At 63.9% G+C, this 14,792-nt stretch overlaps 1 protein-coding gene across 4 annotated transcripts in view; it reads left to right on the forward strand.

Moving 5' to 3' along the window:
• Positions 1–13,749, forward strand: part of BRF1 (BRF1 general transcription factor IIIB subunit) — a 49,407-nt gene extending 35,658 nt beyond the window's left edge. For 3 of the 4 annotated variants that reach the window (XM_074364854.1, XM_074364856.1, XM_074364857.1), the window contains 13 exons: positions 1,384–1,533; positions 2,501–2,594; positions 3,475–3,601; positions 4,032–4,071; positions 4,157–4,249; positions 7,892–8,161; positions 9,467–9,528; positions 9,930–10,011; positions 10,092–10,147; positions 10,368–10,624; positions 11,281–11,332; positions 11,991–12,162; positions 12,581–13,749. In XM_074364854.1, the coding sequence (XP_074220955.1) occupies positions 1,384–1,533; positions 2,501–2,594; positions 3,475–3,601; positions 4,032–4,071; positions 4,157–4,249; positions 7,892–8,161; positions 9,467–9,528; positions 9,930–10,011; positions 10,092–10,147; positions 10,368–10,624; positions 11,281–11,332; positions 11,991–12,162; positions 12,581–12,618 (1,493 nt within the window). In that variant the 3' untranslated portion in view covers positions 12,619–13,749. The remainder of the gene's footprint in view (positions 1–1,383; positions 1,534–2,500; positions 2,595–3,474; positions 3,602–4,031; positions 4,072–4,156; positions 4,250–7,891; positions 8,162–9,466; positions 9,529–9,929; positions 10,012–10,091; positions 10,148–10,367; positions 10,625–11,280; positions 11,333–11,990; positions 12,163–12,580) is intronic. The other variant, XM_074364855.1, reaches the window with a different exon arrangement.
• The last annotated feature ends 1,043 nt before the right edge of the window (positions 13,750–14,792 follow it).

Genomic DNA, 14,792 nt, shown 5'->3' on the forward strand with positions numbered 1-14,792 from the left:
CACGCTCTGTTGGTGGGCTGTGCTGGCTGGCTGCTGGGGCCCTCGTGGCACAACACAACCAGAGGTTCTGCTCCCCACTCTACTACAGCCTCCTCTGTCAGTGCGGAGAGTGTCACTTGGACCTCTGCCGTCCCTGGGGGACCCAGGCAGCTTTACATGCTGCTGCCAATCTCTGTGGCCTCAGAAACCATCCCTGGGTTCTTTACGTGAGCCAAGGCTGGCAGGGGATGGAAGAGGGTGCTTGTCGGACCTCACTGGGCTTCCAGGGGCCAGAGCTCAGTCACAAGTACCTGTGTAGATGCAGGGCAGCCAGGAGAAGTGGTCTGGCCTGGGCCCAGGAGAGGGTGCTGGGCGCTGGCTGCCAGCCGGGGTCTCTGTTGCACCTGCTTATGCTGCTACTGGGGGTATTTAAGAAGATGGTGGGCCCCTCCCTCCTAGGCCTCCTGGGGTCTTCCCTGTCTGCCCTCCCCCCGCCACCTGCCTGTGCACGCCTGCTCCCCGCTGGCCGCTCTCTCTCAGACCCCTCCTCACGCCTCAGCCCCTCTTGAGCGCAGCCATCCTGGATGGTCTCGTCCAAAGGCGGTCTTGCCCCGGTGTTCTGTCACAGAGCCCCACGTGGCTCCTTCGTTACCTGTGGCTGTCCCTGTGGTCAGCTGAATTCATTAAGTTGCTCGGTGGTTTTTGTCCGCTCCGTGAAGCCTTGTGTTCAGCTCCCAGCCTAGAGCCGGGAGGGAGAGGGTGCGTGTCCCTCCTGAGCTAGGCTGGCTTTCCTGCAGCAGGAGATACCCATTTACTTAAAGAGGTGCGCAGGGACACGCCTGTAGTTAAGGGGGCAGAAGATATCAGCTGGCATTTCACAAGAGAAAATAGTAAATAAAAATGGAAAAAAACACATTCAGTGTAACTAGTAACTCTCAAGACGGCACATGAGGGGGGTCGAGGTATAGTTCTGTGGCAAAGTGCTTGTCTAGCGTGCATGAGGTCCTGGGTTCAATCCCCAGTGCCTTCATTAAACAAATAAGTAAACCTAATTAAGAAAACAGAAACAAAAAAACCGCCAAGTGAAGTAGCAGGCGCTGCGCAAGACTCTCCCGGAGCGCACGGCGCCTCTGGGCCCTGGAGCCCCAGCCCGGGCAGCGGCTGCACCCTGCCCGTGCCCGTTCCCGCTCCGGGCGTGGCGGGCCGCCAGCTGAGCTGTCCAGGAGGGAGGCTGTGTGTTGGGGCGGAGGACGGGGAGCCTGTGCGGTGGAAGGACGGGTTGGGGGCGCTCCGACTTGGATTGGGGGGGACACGTGTCACACGAGCTTGGTTTTCGTGTGTGGCGGGGTCTCGCCAGCACTCCAGTGTGGGGTGTGCAGCCGCGCTGAGGTCCTGTCTCCACAGACCCCTGCCTGTATATTCCGCGCTTTGCCCACCTGCTGGAGTTTGGCGATAAGAACCACGAGGTGTCCATGACAGCTCTGAGGCTCCTGCAGAGGATGAAGAGGGACTGGATGCACACAGGCCGGCGCCCCTCCGGCCTCTGCGGGGCAGGTAGGTAGTCTGGGCACCATGCTGGCCGGGTCTGCTGCCTGTGTGATGGTGGCTTCTGTTCCAACCCTTTGTCAGGCCAAGCAGGTAGGGGGTGGGTTGTCTCCAGAGCTGCCTCCCAGTCTCCCTTGCGCAGTCCTAACCCGGCCCTCAAGGATTCCACCTGCCCCTGCTGGCCTCCACCATCTTGGGGAGTGGGCAGGACTCCTGGAGGCCAAGAGGACTGTAGGCTTCCTGGCCTTGACCCTGGGCTTGAGTCCCAGGGCGCTGGCCTGGCGCTGAGTCATCACTGCGGAGGGCATCGCGGGCTTTCAGGCTGTCTCCCTGTTCCCAGGGGACAGTTGCCTGGTTTCCCTTCTGGGTGCAGCTGTCGGCAGACAGTCTTGCTCTGAGTCGAATGCTCCCTAAACCCAGAGCCCCTCCTCAGAGGGGCCTTACTCTTCCTCTCAGCCCCTCACCCAGTGCCTCAGGGTCCAGTCCACTCCTTTCTGAACAGTCAGCAACCAGCAGAGTCAGTGCTGCCCAAGAAGCAGTTTCCATCTCCAAGTCTGACTCCTGAGTTCGCAGCCCAGGATCTGGGCCTCTCCGAGGGTCCAGCTGGTCGTGGCCACACGCACAGCACCCCGGGCCGGCATGCCCCCCTCCCCCGAACCTGGGCTTGTCCGTTGCCAGCATTGCCCCCTTCAGGCCAGCGCAGAGCGCACTGTGCGCTTTGAGAGGTCACATGAAGTTCTCAAAGGGCGCATCTTCATGCTTCTTGCCTTTAAAACAGGAACGTGTGACGCGGCACCTTTTATCTCTTCAAAGTAGTCACGTCACAGCACGCAGAGCAGTTTGTGGGCCTCGGGTGCTGTGACAGGTGCAGCCTGGGCAGTGCCACTCCAGGTCCCCTGGAGGGAGCCCTCGGCACACCAGTGGCCCTGCTTTCGCAGGCATCCGTCTCTGACCCCCCAGTCCTGTCCCTTTCCAGCACTTCTGGTTGCAGCCAGGATGCACGATTTCCGGAGGACTGTCAAAGAGGTCATCAGCGTGGTCAAGGTGTGTGAGTCCACGCTGCGCAAGAGGTAGGGGCTCCCATCCTGGCCGGAGCTCAGCCAGGCCTCCCCCGCGGTGTCTCTGTCAGGCCTTCTGGGCCCACGCCGCCCCCGCCGGTCTAAGTCGTGGCCCCTGTCTTCCAGGCCGTGTTGAGGTGGACACCCTGACTCACACAGTCAGGAAGCAGGCTCTGAGAGCGGCCTCGCCCGTCTCCTGGTCGGTGCGGCTTGAGTGATGGGCCTCCCCGGGGAAGCAGGCTCAGAGGCCCACCGTGCCCTGTCCTGGAGCGGCCTGGCGAGCTCCTGCTTTGGAGCCATGCTCCCAGGGTCGTCAGGGTAGCTCTGGCCACAGCCCCGCTTGGACGGTGATGCACTAGAGCTGCACTGGTCACTGCAGGCCTTCCCCACGAGTCTGGGATACTTGGTGACTGCCTTTCAACAGAGATCATAGCCTGTGGCAGTCTTCAAAGACAGAGGAAAATTTATTTTACTTATGTGATCCCTAGTTCTCTTTTAAAACTCTCTTATTCAAGCATTTTGATGATCGTGTAAAGTGTGGGAAGTTGACCAAGTTGACGATTAACTGCGGTCAGGCACACCACAGTGCGGAACCCCTGCCTACCGGCCACAGCCTGGGCCCCGTGGGGCAGCCTCCCTCCTCCTGGGGCCTCCCGCGTCTTCCTGTGGGACCGGCGAGGGTGCTGTGCCCTTCCTCCCAAGGACCTAGTTTGTTGGTGGGCTGGGGTGGGGATTGAGAGGCTGCCGGACAGCCGCTGGGCCTGTGCTCACAGCGGTGCGTGACGGGGTGCTGGGCCTGGGAGCCAGGGCCCCGGGGGGACTGTGTGAACTGAGTGCTGGTTTAAGCGCCGCTGTCAGGAGTGCCAGGCTCCCCTCCTCACGTCTCTTTCAGGCTCACGGAGTTTGAAGACACCCCCACCAGCCAGCTGACTGTGGACGAGTTCATGAAGATCGACTTGGAGGGGGAGTGCGACCCCCCGTCGTACACAGCCGGGCAGAAGAAGCTGCGGATGAAGCAGGTGAGGCCCCGCCTGCCCGGCTGTGCCCCGTCCAGCTCATGGCCACGGCAGATCTAGCGTTTCACGTTCTCGTTTCAAAACAGGCGGCTCAGCCACGAAGACCGAAGAGGGTGTGGGTCCACGTGCAGTTTGTGGGGGAGGTGGGTGGGGTGGGGTGCGGGGCCTGGGGGCCCCGAACCATCTCGTCAGCCATCAGGTGCATCTGGTGCAGTTTCCAGGGAAACGCCAGGGCCCAGCTGCTAGCGTCTGCGGGTGCGAAGCCTGTGTCCCCCTCATCGGGTGGGGACCCCGGGACAGCTCGGTCTCCTGCCTCCCAAGAGCGCGCTGCCTCTCCACCCTGGGTCCGCACCGTTACGGCGAGCTGCGCGCCAGGCAGCGGCAGGCCCCAGTCCCCATCCTCTCTCTGACCTTCCTGTCTCCTTCCGAGCAGCTGGAGCGAGTCCTGTCCAAGCAGCTGGAGGAGGTGGAAGGTAACAGCCGACCTCACTGTGCAGATGCCACGGGCCCTCACGGGGATGGCGCCTGTGCTTATCTCTGGCCTTTAACCTACCTCAGGAGAGATATCCAGCTACCAGGATGCAATTGAGATCGAACTAGAGAACAGCCGGCCGAAGGCAAAGGGGGCCCTGGCCAGCCTGACCAAAGACGGTAAGTCAGCCCTGTGTCCGCTCTCGCCTGTGCCCAGCGGCCCTCCTGCCGCGGGCCCTCACCCACCCCCTCTCCACTTCCACCCCAGGCCTTGAGCGCATGCTGGGCATCTCCTTGGAAGCTGAGCCTCTCAGACCAGGCTCCCCACTGCTGCCCTTGGGCATGCGCTCCTCCTCAGACGCTGCCTGTGGAGGGGAGCTCAGCCCTGGCTGTGCCCCATCCACCGGGGTCCCTGCCCACTCTTTGCCAGCACTGGCTGGCTGGTCCTCGCAGTTCGTGCACCCCTGTTTCTGGCTCGGGGCCATGCAGAGCTGCCCGGGCGCCTCCCTGGCTCTCCTGGACCGGGACCGGGACCGGGACCGGGACAAGGACCAGGCGTGGGGTAGTGTGCGTTGCCAGTTTTTCAGTCCAGAAGGCGGGCACCTTCTCACGTCCTTGCCTAGGGGTGGTTTTCGTTTCTCATACGATCCTAGAGTCGGCTGTCCACTGCCCGCGCTCCCAGCTCTCGCTCCGTCTATCCGCCTGGGGAAGGTTGGCCCGACCTCCTCCAGCGAGCAGGTGTCCCCGCCGTCTGCTTTTCTCCAGGCGGGCTGCAGCCCGTGTGCCATGAGGGCGTGTGCCCTCCCACGGCCCCCACCTGCTGCCTGGGCGACACTGGCTTCAGGTGTGGCTTCCGTGCTCGTGCACGTCACGTCTGGCACTGCTTCTGCCGTTTGCAGCCCTTCGTTGACTATTTCACGTGATTACGTTCGGTAAAAACAGTGGTGTCTTAGCCACTCACAATTTTAGGCCTGAATGTCTTGCTCCCACCTGGCACGTTGCTTGGCCCTTCAGCGCCATGCTGCGTCTTGGTGGTGATAGCCAGCGCGTCGCCCGGCTTCCCCAAAGGGCCCCAGTACGGCCCCGGGACACACGGCACAGGCTGCGGGCCACAGTGCTGCGTTATCCTGAAAAGGAAACACCTACTCGCCGCTTCACCAAGCCTTCCTCTCAGCCACAGGCCTGTGTTTCTGATGTCTGCGGGGTCTGTGGAGAGAACACAGGGTTCTCTGGGGTCGATAAACGCGCTGAGCCCACCTCGGTCCCGGGAAGGCCTCCCGTGGCCGGACGGCACGCCTCAGCTCTAAGGCCGCAGTGTTGTCCCGCCAAGGCTAGCGACACTTTTACACAGAACTGAACAAAGTTGTGTCTTACGATGCTTTCGACTTTATTGTTTCTGTGTTTTTCTTTCTTGTTTTGCATAGTTTGTTTCCTGATTTTTCCCCCTAGCTAGATTATTGATCTCCCGTTGAACCTACTCTTGCGTTCACTTACTGATTCCGCAGCTTCCTGTGTGCTGAGTCAGGGACCCCGCTTCCCCTGCTCTCTGTCTTCCTCGAGGCTGCCCTTCTGTGTGCTGAGTCCGGTCCTGGGTGACAGGTTTCCTCGCGCAAGGCAGGGCGCCCCGTGCGTTGGAGCTGCGACCCGAAGGGCCGACATCAGATGCTTCTTGTTGTTCACGGTCTCAGATTGTTTCCCTCCGGCGCTCAAGAGTCGAGAGGGAGACCAGAGTGGGGGCGGGTGGGCTGCTTTCTGACGCTGTTGTGAACGACCGCACGTGCTGCGTTGTGACGGGGCATTGCCGGCATGTCCCTCCTTTGTGCCGCCAACTGCGCACGTGGCCGGGTGGGTTGCTGGCTGGGGACGCCGGGGTGCTTGGGGAGGAGGCCCTGCTCCGGCCCAGCCAGGTGGGCTCTGCCTCTGCTGGGTGTCTCGCTGCTGACGTGGTCAAGGTCTGTGGTCCTCTGCAGGACAGAGGTGGTCGCCGTTTTCCCACCGAGGTGGGCTTGGTTTCGGTGCCTGGCGCCATCAGCGGACCTGAGTGCACGCCCTGGTGCCTCCACGGCTGCTGCTCTGCTCCGCCGGCCCCTCGGTCACTCCGCCTGTGTCTTCCTCTTCTGTAGGCAAGCGGCTGGGCTCTGCCTCCTGGTCCAGCTGAAGAGCCTTTCCTCCTCTTTCTGCGGCGGAAGCTCTTTTGTGTCTGTTGTGCGTTTTGCATGGTGTTCTCTGGACCCTGTGTACTTGTCCAAGGGGTTTCCTCTCTGTGGTTTCTTCCCTCCTCTCTTGGGCAGCACCTGTTTGCACCTGCCCTGCTGGGCTGTGAGTGACTGCTGGTGTGTTGAGGGGCCACTTGTCTCCTCCAGTTTTGGCTTCTTGCACACTTCTCTGCCTGGCAACATGGTTGGGGTCGTGTCCCTGCAGTTTGGTCGTCTGGGCCATTTCCACGTCTCGTTGTGTCCTGCACTCCTGTCTGTCCGGGCCTGAGCTCGAGTTAAGAGGAGGTGTCTGGCCCGCCGTGGGTCGTGGTGTTGCTGCTCTGATCCGTGGGCTCCTCATGGACCAGTCTCTGAGCCCCCTAGCCCTGCTGAGGAGGGCCTGCCTGGTGACGAAGCCGCAGCCCCCACGCATGTTCTTTTCCTGTGTTTGTCTTTGCCATCAGGAGGTGCTGCGAGGAGGAGGGGGCTGGGCTGGTGGGGCAGCAGCTGGAGCAAAGGTCGGGGGGGACCAGTCCACGGACACTGGTGGTAGTCCTTCCCTCAGGACGTGTGTGCCAAGTGCTGGGCTCTGGGGCCCCTTGCGGACAGAGCGGACAGGCCCACGCCCCCCCACTGCTGGCCCTCCTGCGGGATGTGTGCCGGCACACAGCAATGAGGTGGCGTCCTGGGGGGCTGGGGAGGGGCCGAGCCGGGGGCTGCGCACTGCCTTCGTCACTGGAGACCATTGCCCTGCCTGGCACGTCCCTTGAACAGGACCACGCAGGGGAGCCCTGGCCCTCCTCTGGATTGTCTCTTGGCACAGCCGTGCTAGACCCCTCCTGTGGAGCATTGGCCCGCGAGCGAGCCTGGGCCTGGGCGGAAGGGCCCTCGGCTCATTCCCAGTCTTGGACTTCTGCACGAAACCACTGTGAACGTTCGTGCCGGCGTCATTTCCTTGGCTCTCAGGAGAGCGTTGAGGGGTGGGCTTGCTGGGTCAGCGTCCAGTCTGCAGGCAGCCGTCCGGCTGTTTCCCGGCAGGCGCCCCCTCGCTGCAGTGGGCTTGCTCGGCGGCAGTTCTCTGGGTGGGATGTGGTACCTCCGCCCTGCTGTCCACCTCCCCCAACCCCGGGGGCCTCTGCCGAAGTCCCCAGTCCTGTCTCTTGCCCGTGGTTTATCGGGTTGCGTGTTTCCTTCTTACGGAGTTTTGAGTCATTTACGTGTCCTGAGACATATCTTTCATCAGATCTGTGACTTCAGGCAAGTCTGCAGGGCGTCTTTTTGTTCCCTTAGCAGTGTCTTTCAGAGACCGAGTTCTCAACTTTGACGAAATCTGATTTTTCAGTGCTTCGTGGATTCTGCGTTCAGCATCCCATCTGGGAAGTTTTTGCCTGACCCATAGTTGTGTTTCCTCCCGTGTTTTCTCTGAGCGTCTGTACTTCCAGCTGTCAGGTTGATGTCTGGTCCCCCCCAGCATCAGTGTGAGGTGTGGGCCGGGCCGTGGGCTCACCTCCTGGCCTCAGCGCCCTGTGCAGTGCCCTGTGCAGTGGGCGGAAATGCTCCACCTCAGCCAGCGGGCCACCTGGCCTCCCGCCTGGCTCTCAGGTGGTGTGTGCGCTTGTGTCCCTAGGCTCTGTCGAGGACACCACGTCCAGTGTGTTTGGCGAGGAGGATGCCGAGGACGAGGAGCTGGAGGCCGCCGCCAGCCACCTGAACAAGGACTTCTACAGGGAGCTCCTTGGTGGTGGCCTTCCTGGCAGCTCGGAGGCGGCGGGGGGCCCTGAGGGGCGTGGCAGGCCCCCCGCCCTGGAGTCCCTCCTCGGCCCCCTGCCCACAGCTGCCAGCCTGGGCATCTCGGACTCCATCCGAGAGTGCATCTCCTCCCAGAGCCGAGACCCCAGTGAGTACTGGGGGCTGGGGGGAGGATACAGGGCTCCTCCGGGTGGGTGGGAGGTGGGGTGCTGCTTGGAGGGCAGTCTTCTGGAAGGGCAGGCTTGGGAGGGGCACTGCAGCCCCACTGCAGGGCTGTGTGAGCGGCCGGCCACCCTGCTGTGCAAACACCCTGGATGGCCAGGAGGGCTTCTCACCATCTTGGGGACCCTCCTCCAGTGGCCAGAGCCCTCTGTCTGGGGGGGCTGTGACTGCAGGCTCCTTCCTGCCCCTGGGCAACTCAGGAGGCATCAGTGCAGAGGCCTCCTGTGAATCTCAGCAGAGAAGTCACGGGTACGTCACGGGGGAGCCCATGGGGACCGGCCCCCTCCCTGTCCCCTGCATGTTTAGTCTGGTGGGAAAGCATCGGCTCAGCTCCCCATCTCCATGAGTTAGACGGACACTGCTCGCCAGGCTCCAGTGCCCACAGTGATGGAGCCCCTGAGCAGGGTGACAGTTGCTACCACCCCCTGGGGAGGCCTGCAATGCAGGCAGCTCCAGGAGGAGGGCGGGTTTGGTTCCATCTGGTTCACTGCGAGCCCCAGCCCTGCCTCCTCTCTAAGGCTGAGGGTCTGCCTCTGTGTGCGAGGAGCCCACGTAGGGGAACACTATTCAGAGGCACGTTCAGCTGCTCAGGTGTTCGCCTTGCGCCCTGTACGAGTGAAACCCCAGGCGGGTCCCACACTGTACCCAGTGGGGGCATGTGCAAAGGCCCTGAGGCAGCTGAGGGGTGCTCTGACCTTGGAGCAGAAGAGGCCCTTCTGACTGGAGCTGAGAGGGGGAGGGGAGCGAGGCAGACCACAGAGGGGCACTGGGTGCGTCTGAGCACCAGGTGTCCTCGCGGGGCCTCAGCTGTGGAGCGACAACATGGCAGGAGAGCCCGGGCGGTCTGCCGTGGGGGTGAAATAGATAGACTCAGCAGAGGGCTGCCAGGTGCTGAAGGGGTGGTGGGCGGGAGGGCCAGCCCCAGTTTCTGGGCTGTGCACTTTGTGCTGTTGACCCAGCTTGGGCAGGAGAGGGTGGCTGAGGTGTTGGGGGCGTCCTGAGCACAGCCACAGCCAGGAGGGCGTGAGGACGGGGGTTTCCCCTGTGGGTTAGCGTCCTGCTTCCTCCACGAGGTGCTGGGGTGAGTCTCGTCCCCTGTGCCCTGCATTCGCGGGGCCCACGAGTGGCCAGGAGGAAGCGGGTTCCAGAAGCCCTAGCTGCACCCCCAAGTCCTGTGATGGCCCAGGTGGCATGGAAGGCGACCCTAAACGCAGACTGTGCTTCCCTCCAGAGGACGCGTGCGGGGACGGTGAGCTGGACCTCAGTGGCATCGATGACCTGGAGATCGACAGGGTGAGCGCCGTGGCCATGGGTTGCTTGGGGGCTCCCAGCTAGTCCCTCAGTGCTTGTCCCCCGCCAGTGGGGAGCCTCTCCACCAGTCACCTTGTCTGAGGTCACCTGCATGTGCTTAAGTTGGTGTCCTGAGCCCTCAGCTCAGTGCCTTCTCGGGGGCCCTCCCTGCGCTCTGGCTGGCCCAGCGCCTGCGCCTGCAGGGCCTGTGAGCTGCCAGCCGGGGAGCAGGTGCAGTGCTGGTTCACGGATGCAGCCCCCAGGCTGGCCTGGGGGAGGTGAGGGTCTCCACACACGTTCCCTCTTGGGTCGGAGGCCTGCGCCCTGCCCATCGCGTAGAAGGGGAGCATGTTTGTGGCTGAGACTGGAATGTGCCGTCTGAGGGACGCTCCGCTCTGCCCCAGTACATCCTGAATGAGGCAGAGGCCCGCGTGAAGGCCGAGCTGTGGACACGGGAGAACGCTGAGTACCTGCGGGAGCAGAGGGGTGAGTGCCCACCCAGGTGTCCTGGGGCGCCGCCTCGCTGACCCCACCCGCCCAGCTGACCCCACTGCTCTGCCTTCCAGAGAAGGAAGCAAGAATAGCGAAGGAGCGGGAGCTCGGCATCTACAAGGAGCACAAGGTGGGGCGTCACCCACTCCCCGGGGCCTGGGAGGCCAGCTTGGGGCCCAGCCTGGCCAGGGGTCTGCACAGGGGCTGTGGGCAGATGGCAGCTGCCCAGGCGCTCGCTCACCGGGGCGGCTCAGGCTTCCCAGTAGCCCCTGGCTGCTTGAGCCCCTGCCCCCTGGAGCCCGGCTGGCGCTGAGGCCCACAGAAAGAATGACTTCTGTGTTTCCATGGAGCCCAAGAAGTCTTGCAAGCGACGGGAGCCGATCCAGGCTAGCACGGCCGGGGAGGCCATCGAGAAGATGCTGGAGCAGAAGAAAATCTCCAGCAAGATCAACTATAGCGTGCTCCGGGACCTGGACAGCAAGGCTGGGGCCGGCCTGCCCAGGGAGGATGCCCGGCCCGAGGAGCAGGCCCCGGCCAAGAAGCTGCCTCGGAGGAAAACGTCTGCCAGCAGGAGTGGGGCTGGTTCCGGGACCAGCGTGGGGAAAAGGTACCGGTTGGGCGGGGGCCCAGGCCACGCAGAGGTGCTTGGGGAGTGTTGGCCACCCGAGTGCTGGGAACCATTGCTGGTGTCCGGCAGGCCCCCGCTGCCCCGGCCAGGGCCAAGGAGGGGCTCCAGCCCCGGAAGGGCTCCCATGGCATCAGGGCCTGTTGTGTTTCAAGGAACAGTGGGCCAGGCCAATTCTCCATCCCAGGGGTTGGTTCTCCTGGGTGCCCCCCGTGCCTGCCCCACTCTCATCCCCTGCTCACTGCTGGGCAGGGGATTGGCTGGAGGAGACAGGAGTAGTGGCCGCAGTGTCACTCCCGATGGGGGCAGGCGGGCGGGGGCCACCACCCTGCGGAGATGGCCCGGGCAGCTCTGTGGCCTGCGTGCAGCTGAGGGCACAGAGGGGATTCGCCTGGATCGGAAACGGGCGGAGACGTGAGACCTGCGGGTCTGCGAGGGAGCCTGGCATGAGGGGAGCCTTGGGCGGGAAGGCTGCCAGGCCTGGAGCCCGGGTGAAGGAGCAGTCAGGCCCCAGCTCTGGGCTACAGCGGGGCCTGGGGTGGATGGGACCCAGAGGGGCAGGGCGGCGGGGCTCCACCCCCCCACGTTGCCCAGATGTGCTGTAGCGGCTGAGGCCGTCATGCTGTGCTCTTTTCCAGGTTGAGGCCGATGGTGTCACCGCAGCTGGCTAAGAAGGTGGCTGTCGGGGAGGTGCGTGGTGCCGAGACCGTGGGAAACAGTGGCTGAGGGACGGGCCGATGGGGACGGAGCATCGGCACTGCCTCTCTGGCTGTCCCAGCCCCAGCAGAGGGGCCTGTGGCCCAGGGTGGCCCCGGGGACAAGTGCCCTGGGAGCCGGAGGCCACTGGTGTGCAGCAGTGTCCAGCATTGCCCCCAGGCCAGCGTGCAGCCATCCAGGCTCCTCTGTGTGGGAAGCAAGGCCAAGCCCCAGGGTCCATCCTGGCCAGTGTCGGGCCTTCCCTATTCCCTTGTCTGGGGACTGGAGGCCTTCCTCTTAACGTCAAGATCCTGGTCTGGACCAGGAAACGAAAGCGGGGAGAGGGAGGGAGGGAGGGAGAGGGAGGGGGAGAGGGAGGGGGAGAGAGGGGCCCTAGGCAGCTGCAGGGCAGGATGGGGTCGCTGGGGGCAGCCTGTGCTCCAGGCTCCCTCCTCGGGCAGGGGCCCTCCTTCCTCCGGCAAGGCCTCAGCAGGAATGAAGAGTTTTCTGGAAGCTCCTGGGTGTGCACGGGGCGAGGGGAGAGGCCACGGGGCTCGGGAGTCCTTGCTGACTGCTCTTGGAAGGTGGGAAGGGTCCCCAGCGGGGAGCTGTGCTCTGCCCTGTCCCCAGCTTGTCCCCTCACCCGCCGCAGGCCTTGCTCCCGAGCCCCTCCTCCCTGGAGGCTGAGCCCGGCGGGCCCACGGCAGTCGTGGTGGAGAGCGGGCCAGTGTCGTACCACCCCGAGGAGGACGCGGACGAGGAGGACGCGGACGAGGAAGACGGCGAGCCCTGCGTCAGCGCCTTGCAGATGATGGGGGGCGACGGTGAGGGGCTCTGCACTGTTTCTCCCGGGAGGGAACTTGAACTGAGTCTTGGTAGGAGTGGCCATACTGGTTTTCAGGCCGAGGGTGCTCAGAGGAGCTGGCTGGGCCTGGCTGCTGTGAAGGCTGTGAGCTCTGGGCTTGCCGGGCGGGGGCTGCCTGGCCAGCAGAGAAAAGCTGCACCCGCCGTATTGCTCATGGGGCCTGCCAGGGTGAAAGGACTGCAATGGCCTCCAGCGATGATGGGTGACCGAGGCTGTGCTGGAGCCCTGAGGGGGCAGCCGTGGCCAAGCTGGTGGTGGGCAGGGGTGTGGCCACTCCTAGGCAGGCGGGGAGTGCGGGGGTCGCGGCGGGTGGCACCTGGGCTCCTTGACCTCACGGCACTTCTCCGGCACCCGTGACTGTTTCTTGTGCTTTGCAGATTACGGCTGTGATGGTGATGAGGACGATGGCTACTGAGGCGTGACCTTGCGGCTGGCAGCCTCTTGGCGGTGGCCCCCGTTGGTGTCTAATCAAGGATCAGTCGGGTCTTTGAGGCCAGGGCCCGCAGGCATGTGTGCCCAGACTCCCTGTGGCAAGGCGGGCACTGCCCCGCCGGCTCCGCGCGCCTCGTCCACAGCTGCACGAGGCTTCCACGGCACTTGCTGTTGGGACCACGTTCTGAGCAGTGTCAGGAGTGTTTCTGCCCAGCAGGGGGCACCGGACTGGGTGTCTGTGTGCTTCTGGTCAGAGGTGGGTCTCACGGCCCAAGAACCCTTGCAGAAACCCTTGCGCGAGGGCACTGTCATGTCCCATGGAAGAAATCTGAGGCACAGGGAGGTACAGCCACTTTCCCAAGCGAGTGGAGGGCCAGGTGGGTTCCAGGACCCCTCTGCCCCTCTCCTTCTAGCTGGTCAGAGAAGCACTTTGTGTCCAGCCCTGTCCTCTGCTGGTCCAGAGCTGGTCCTGTGTCTCCACCTGAAGTCCCTGGCCAGGCGCTCGTGCCTCCCTGCCCCTGCCTAGGCCCTGGGGACCTCGTGGATCTGCACGTGGGCATCCAGAGGCTGTGTGGCCCCAGTTGGCCAGCTGGTGAATCCAGTCAGTCTGAGATCAAGGCACAGCTGCCCTGGGGACCCAGCGTGGCCAGCCTGGACAGAGCCGAGGTCCGGCTCACCGCCCACCAAGGGATGGCAGGCAGAGGGTCCCCAAGCCCGGTGGTCCAGCCCCAGATAGTTTCCGCCACCCTGAACCGCCTGGGCCAGGCCTCATCATAGGAAGGCCCAGAGACCATTCTCAGGGCTGGGCATCCCTGCTCTGGAGGTATCCTGGGAGGGAAGGCAGATGTTTCTGTCCCTTGAGGCCCCAGCCTTGGCTACCTGCCCCCCACGGTGGCAGAGCCATGCCACACTGCCTTCTGGGGCCCAGCCCCCATCTCCTAGGGTGGGCAGACCCTTCCCAGGGCACAGCAGAGTGTGCAGGGAGGAGCTCTCGGGGTCCTTGGTGTACTCCTCGGCCTGTACCCTGCAGCCAGTCTGGGGCCCCAGGGCTCCTGGAGGGCTGGAGTGGAGGATGGGTAGGTGAAACAAAGATCATTACTTGAGCAGAAACCCACTGAGACTGTGGTCTGTGACTCTGTGTCCAGCTCTGTGGCCTCCCTGGCAGAGTGAGGCTGAGACAGGCACGCCTGGTCCTGTTCTCAGATGCACGATGAGGCTCCATCAGCGACATGTCCCCCCACCCCCTGCAGGGGGTCCCTGTGCCGTGGGTCCCTGGTGTGGGCATCCTGGCGTGGGTGTACCGTGGGGCTGTGGGCCGGGAGGGCTCGCTTGGCTGCAGGGGCTCATAGGGGAACCTCATGGGCTTGGGGCGCTCCCAGCACTGCAGGAAGCAGATGGTGGGCCGGGCCAGAGATGACGGGGTGGGGGTGGCGGGTGCTCAGGGAACTTCCAGGTGGTGGCAGCCAGCGGCTGTGGAGAAGGTGCACCCAGTGCTGTGGGGCTGGTTTTCAAGATGGCTCTGGCTGGAAATAAGGGGCTTCTGGGTGGAGGCCTGGAGGGTGGGTGGCTGGGCAGGACTGTGCTGTCCCGCAGGGGAGGAGGGGATGGCACTGCCTGGCCAGTGAGATGAGGGCTGGGGCCAGGAGCGGACGCTTGCATGCTCTGGGGGAGGCTGCTGAAGCAGAGCAGGAGGTGGAGGGAGTTTGGGGGAGACGAGCATCCTGGGTGGCTGGCAGGGCCAAGGCCAGAGGTGCCTCGCCCACCCCTGAGGTGGGCAGGAGGCCCCGAGGAGGCTGAGAGGCAGGCAGGGCTGCTGGAAGGGGAGGTCTGTGGGCAGGAGGTAGTGACTGGGAGTGGCGTCCGGTCCCAGAATGGCTGCGGTGCCTCTGGGCTGTGGCCAGCGCCCCGTATGCTGGCCACCACTACATGTGTGGGCTAGAGAAGGACATGCAGGTCTGTGTGCACCTTCAGCCATGTCCCTGTGTCGCCCTCCCAACCCGGAGAGTGACCTGTTCCATCAGACCCGGGATCATAGGGAGGGGAGGCGGGGAGGAGGCACAGCCCCTAGAACTCACACTGTCTGGACGTCTGCCCTGAAGCCAGGTCCCTCCAGCTGCTGGCCCAGGGTCCACTCCCAGCGGAGGCCTGGGAGGGTGG

Source organism: Camelus bactrianus, chromosome 6 (genome assembly GCF_048773025.1).
Source record: "Camelus bactrianus isolate YW-2024 breed Bactrian camel chromosome 6, ASM4877302v1, whole genome shotgun sequence".
Taxonomy (NCBI): Eukaryota; Metazoa; Chordata; class Mammalia; order Artiodactyla; family Camelidae; genus Camelus; species Camelus bactrianus.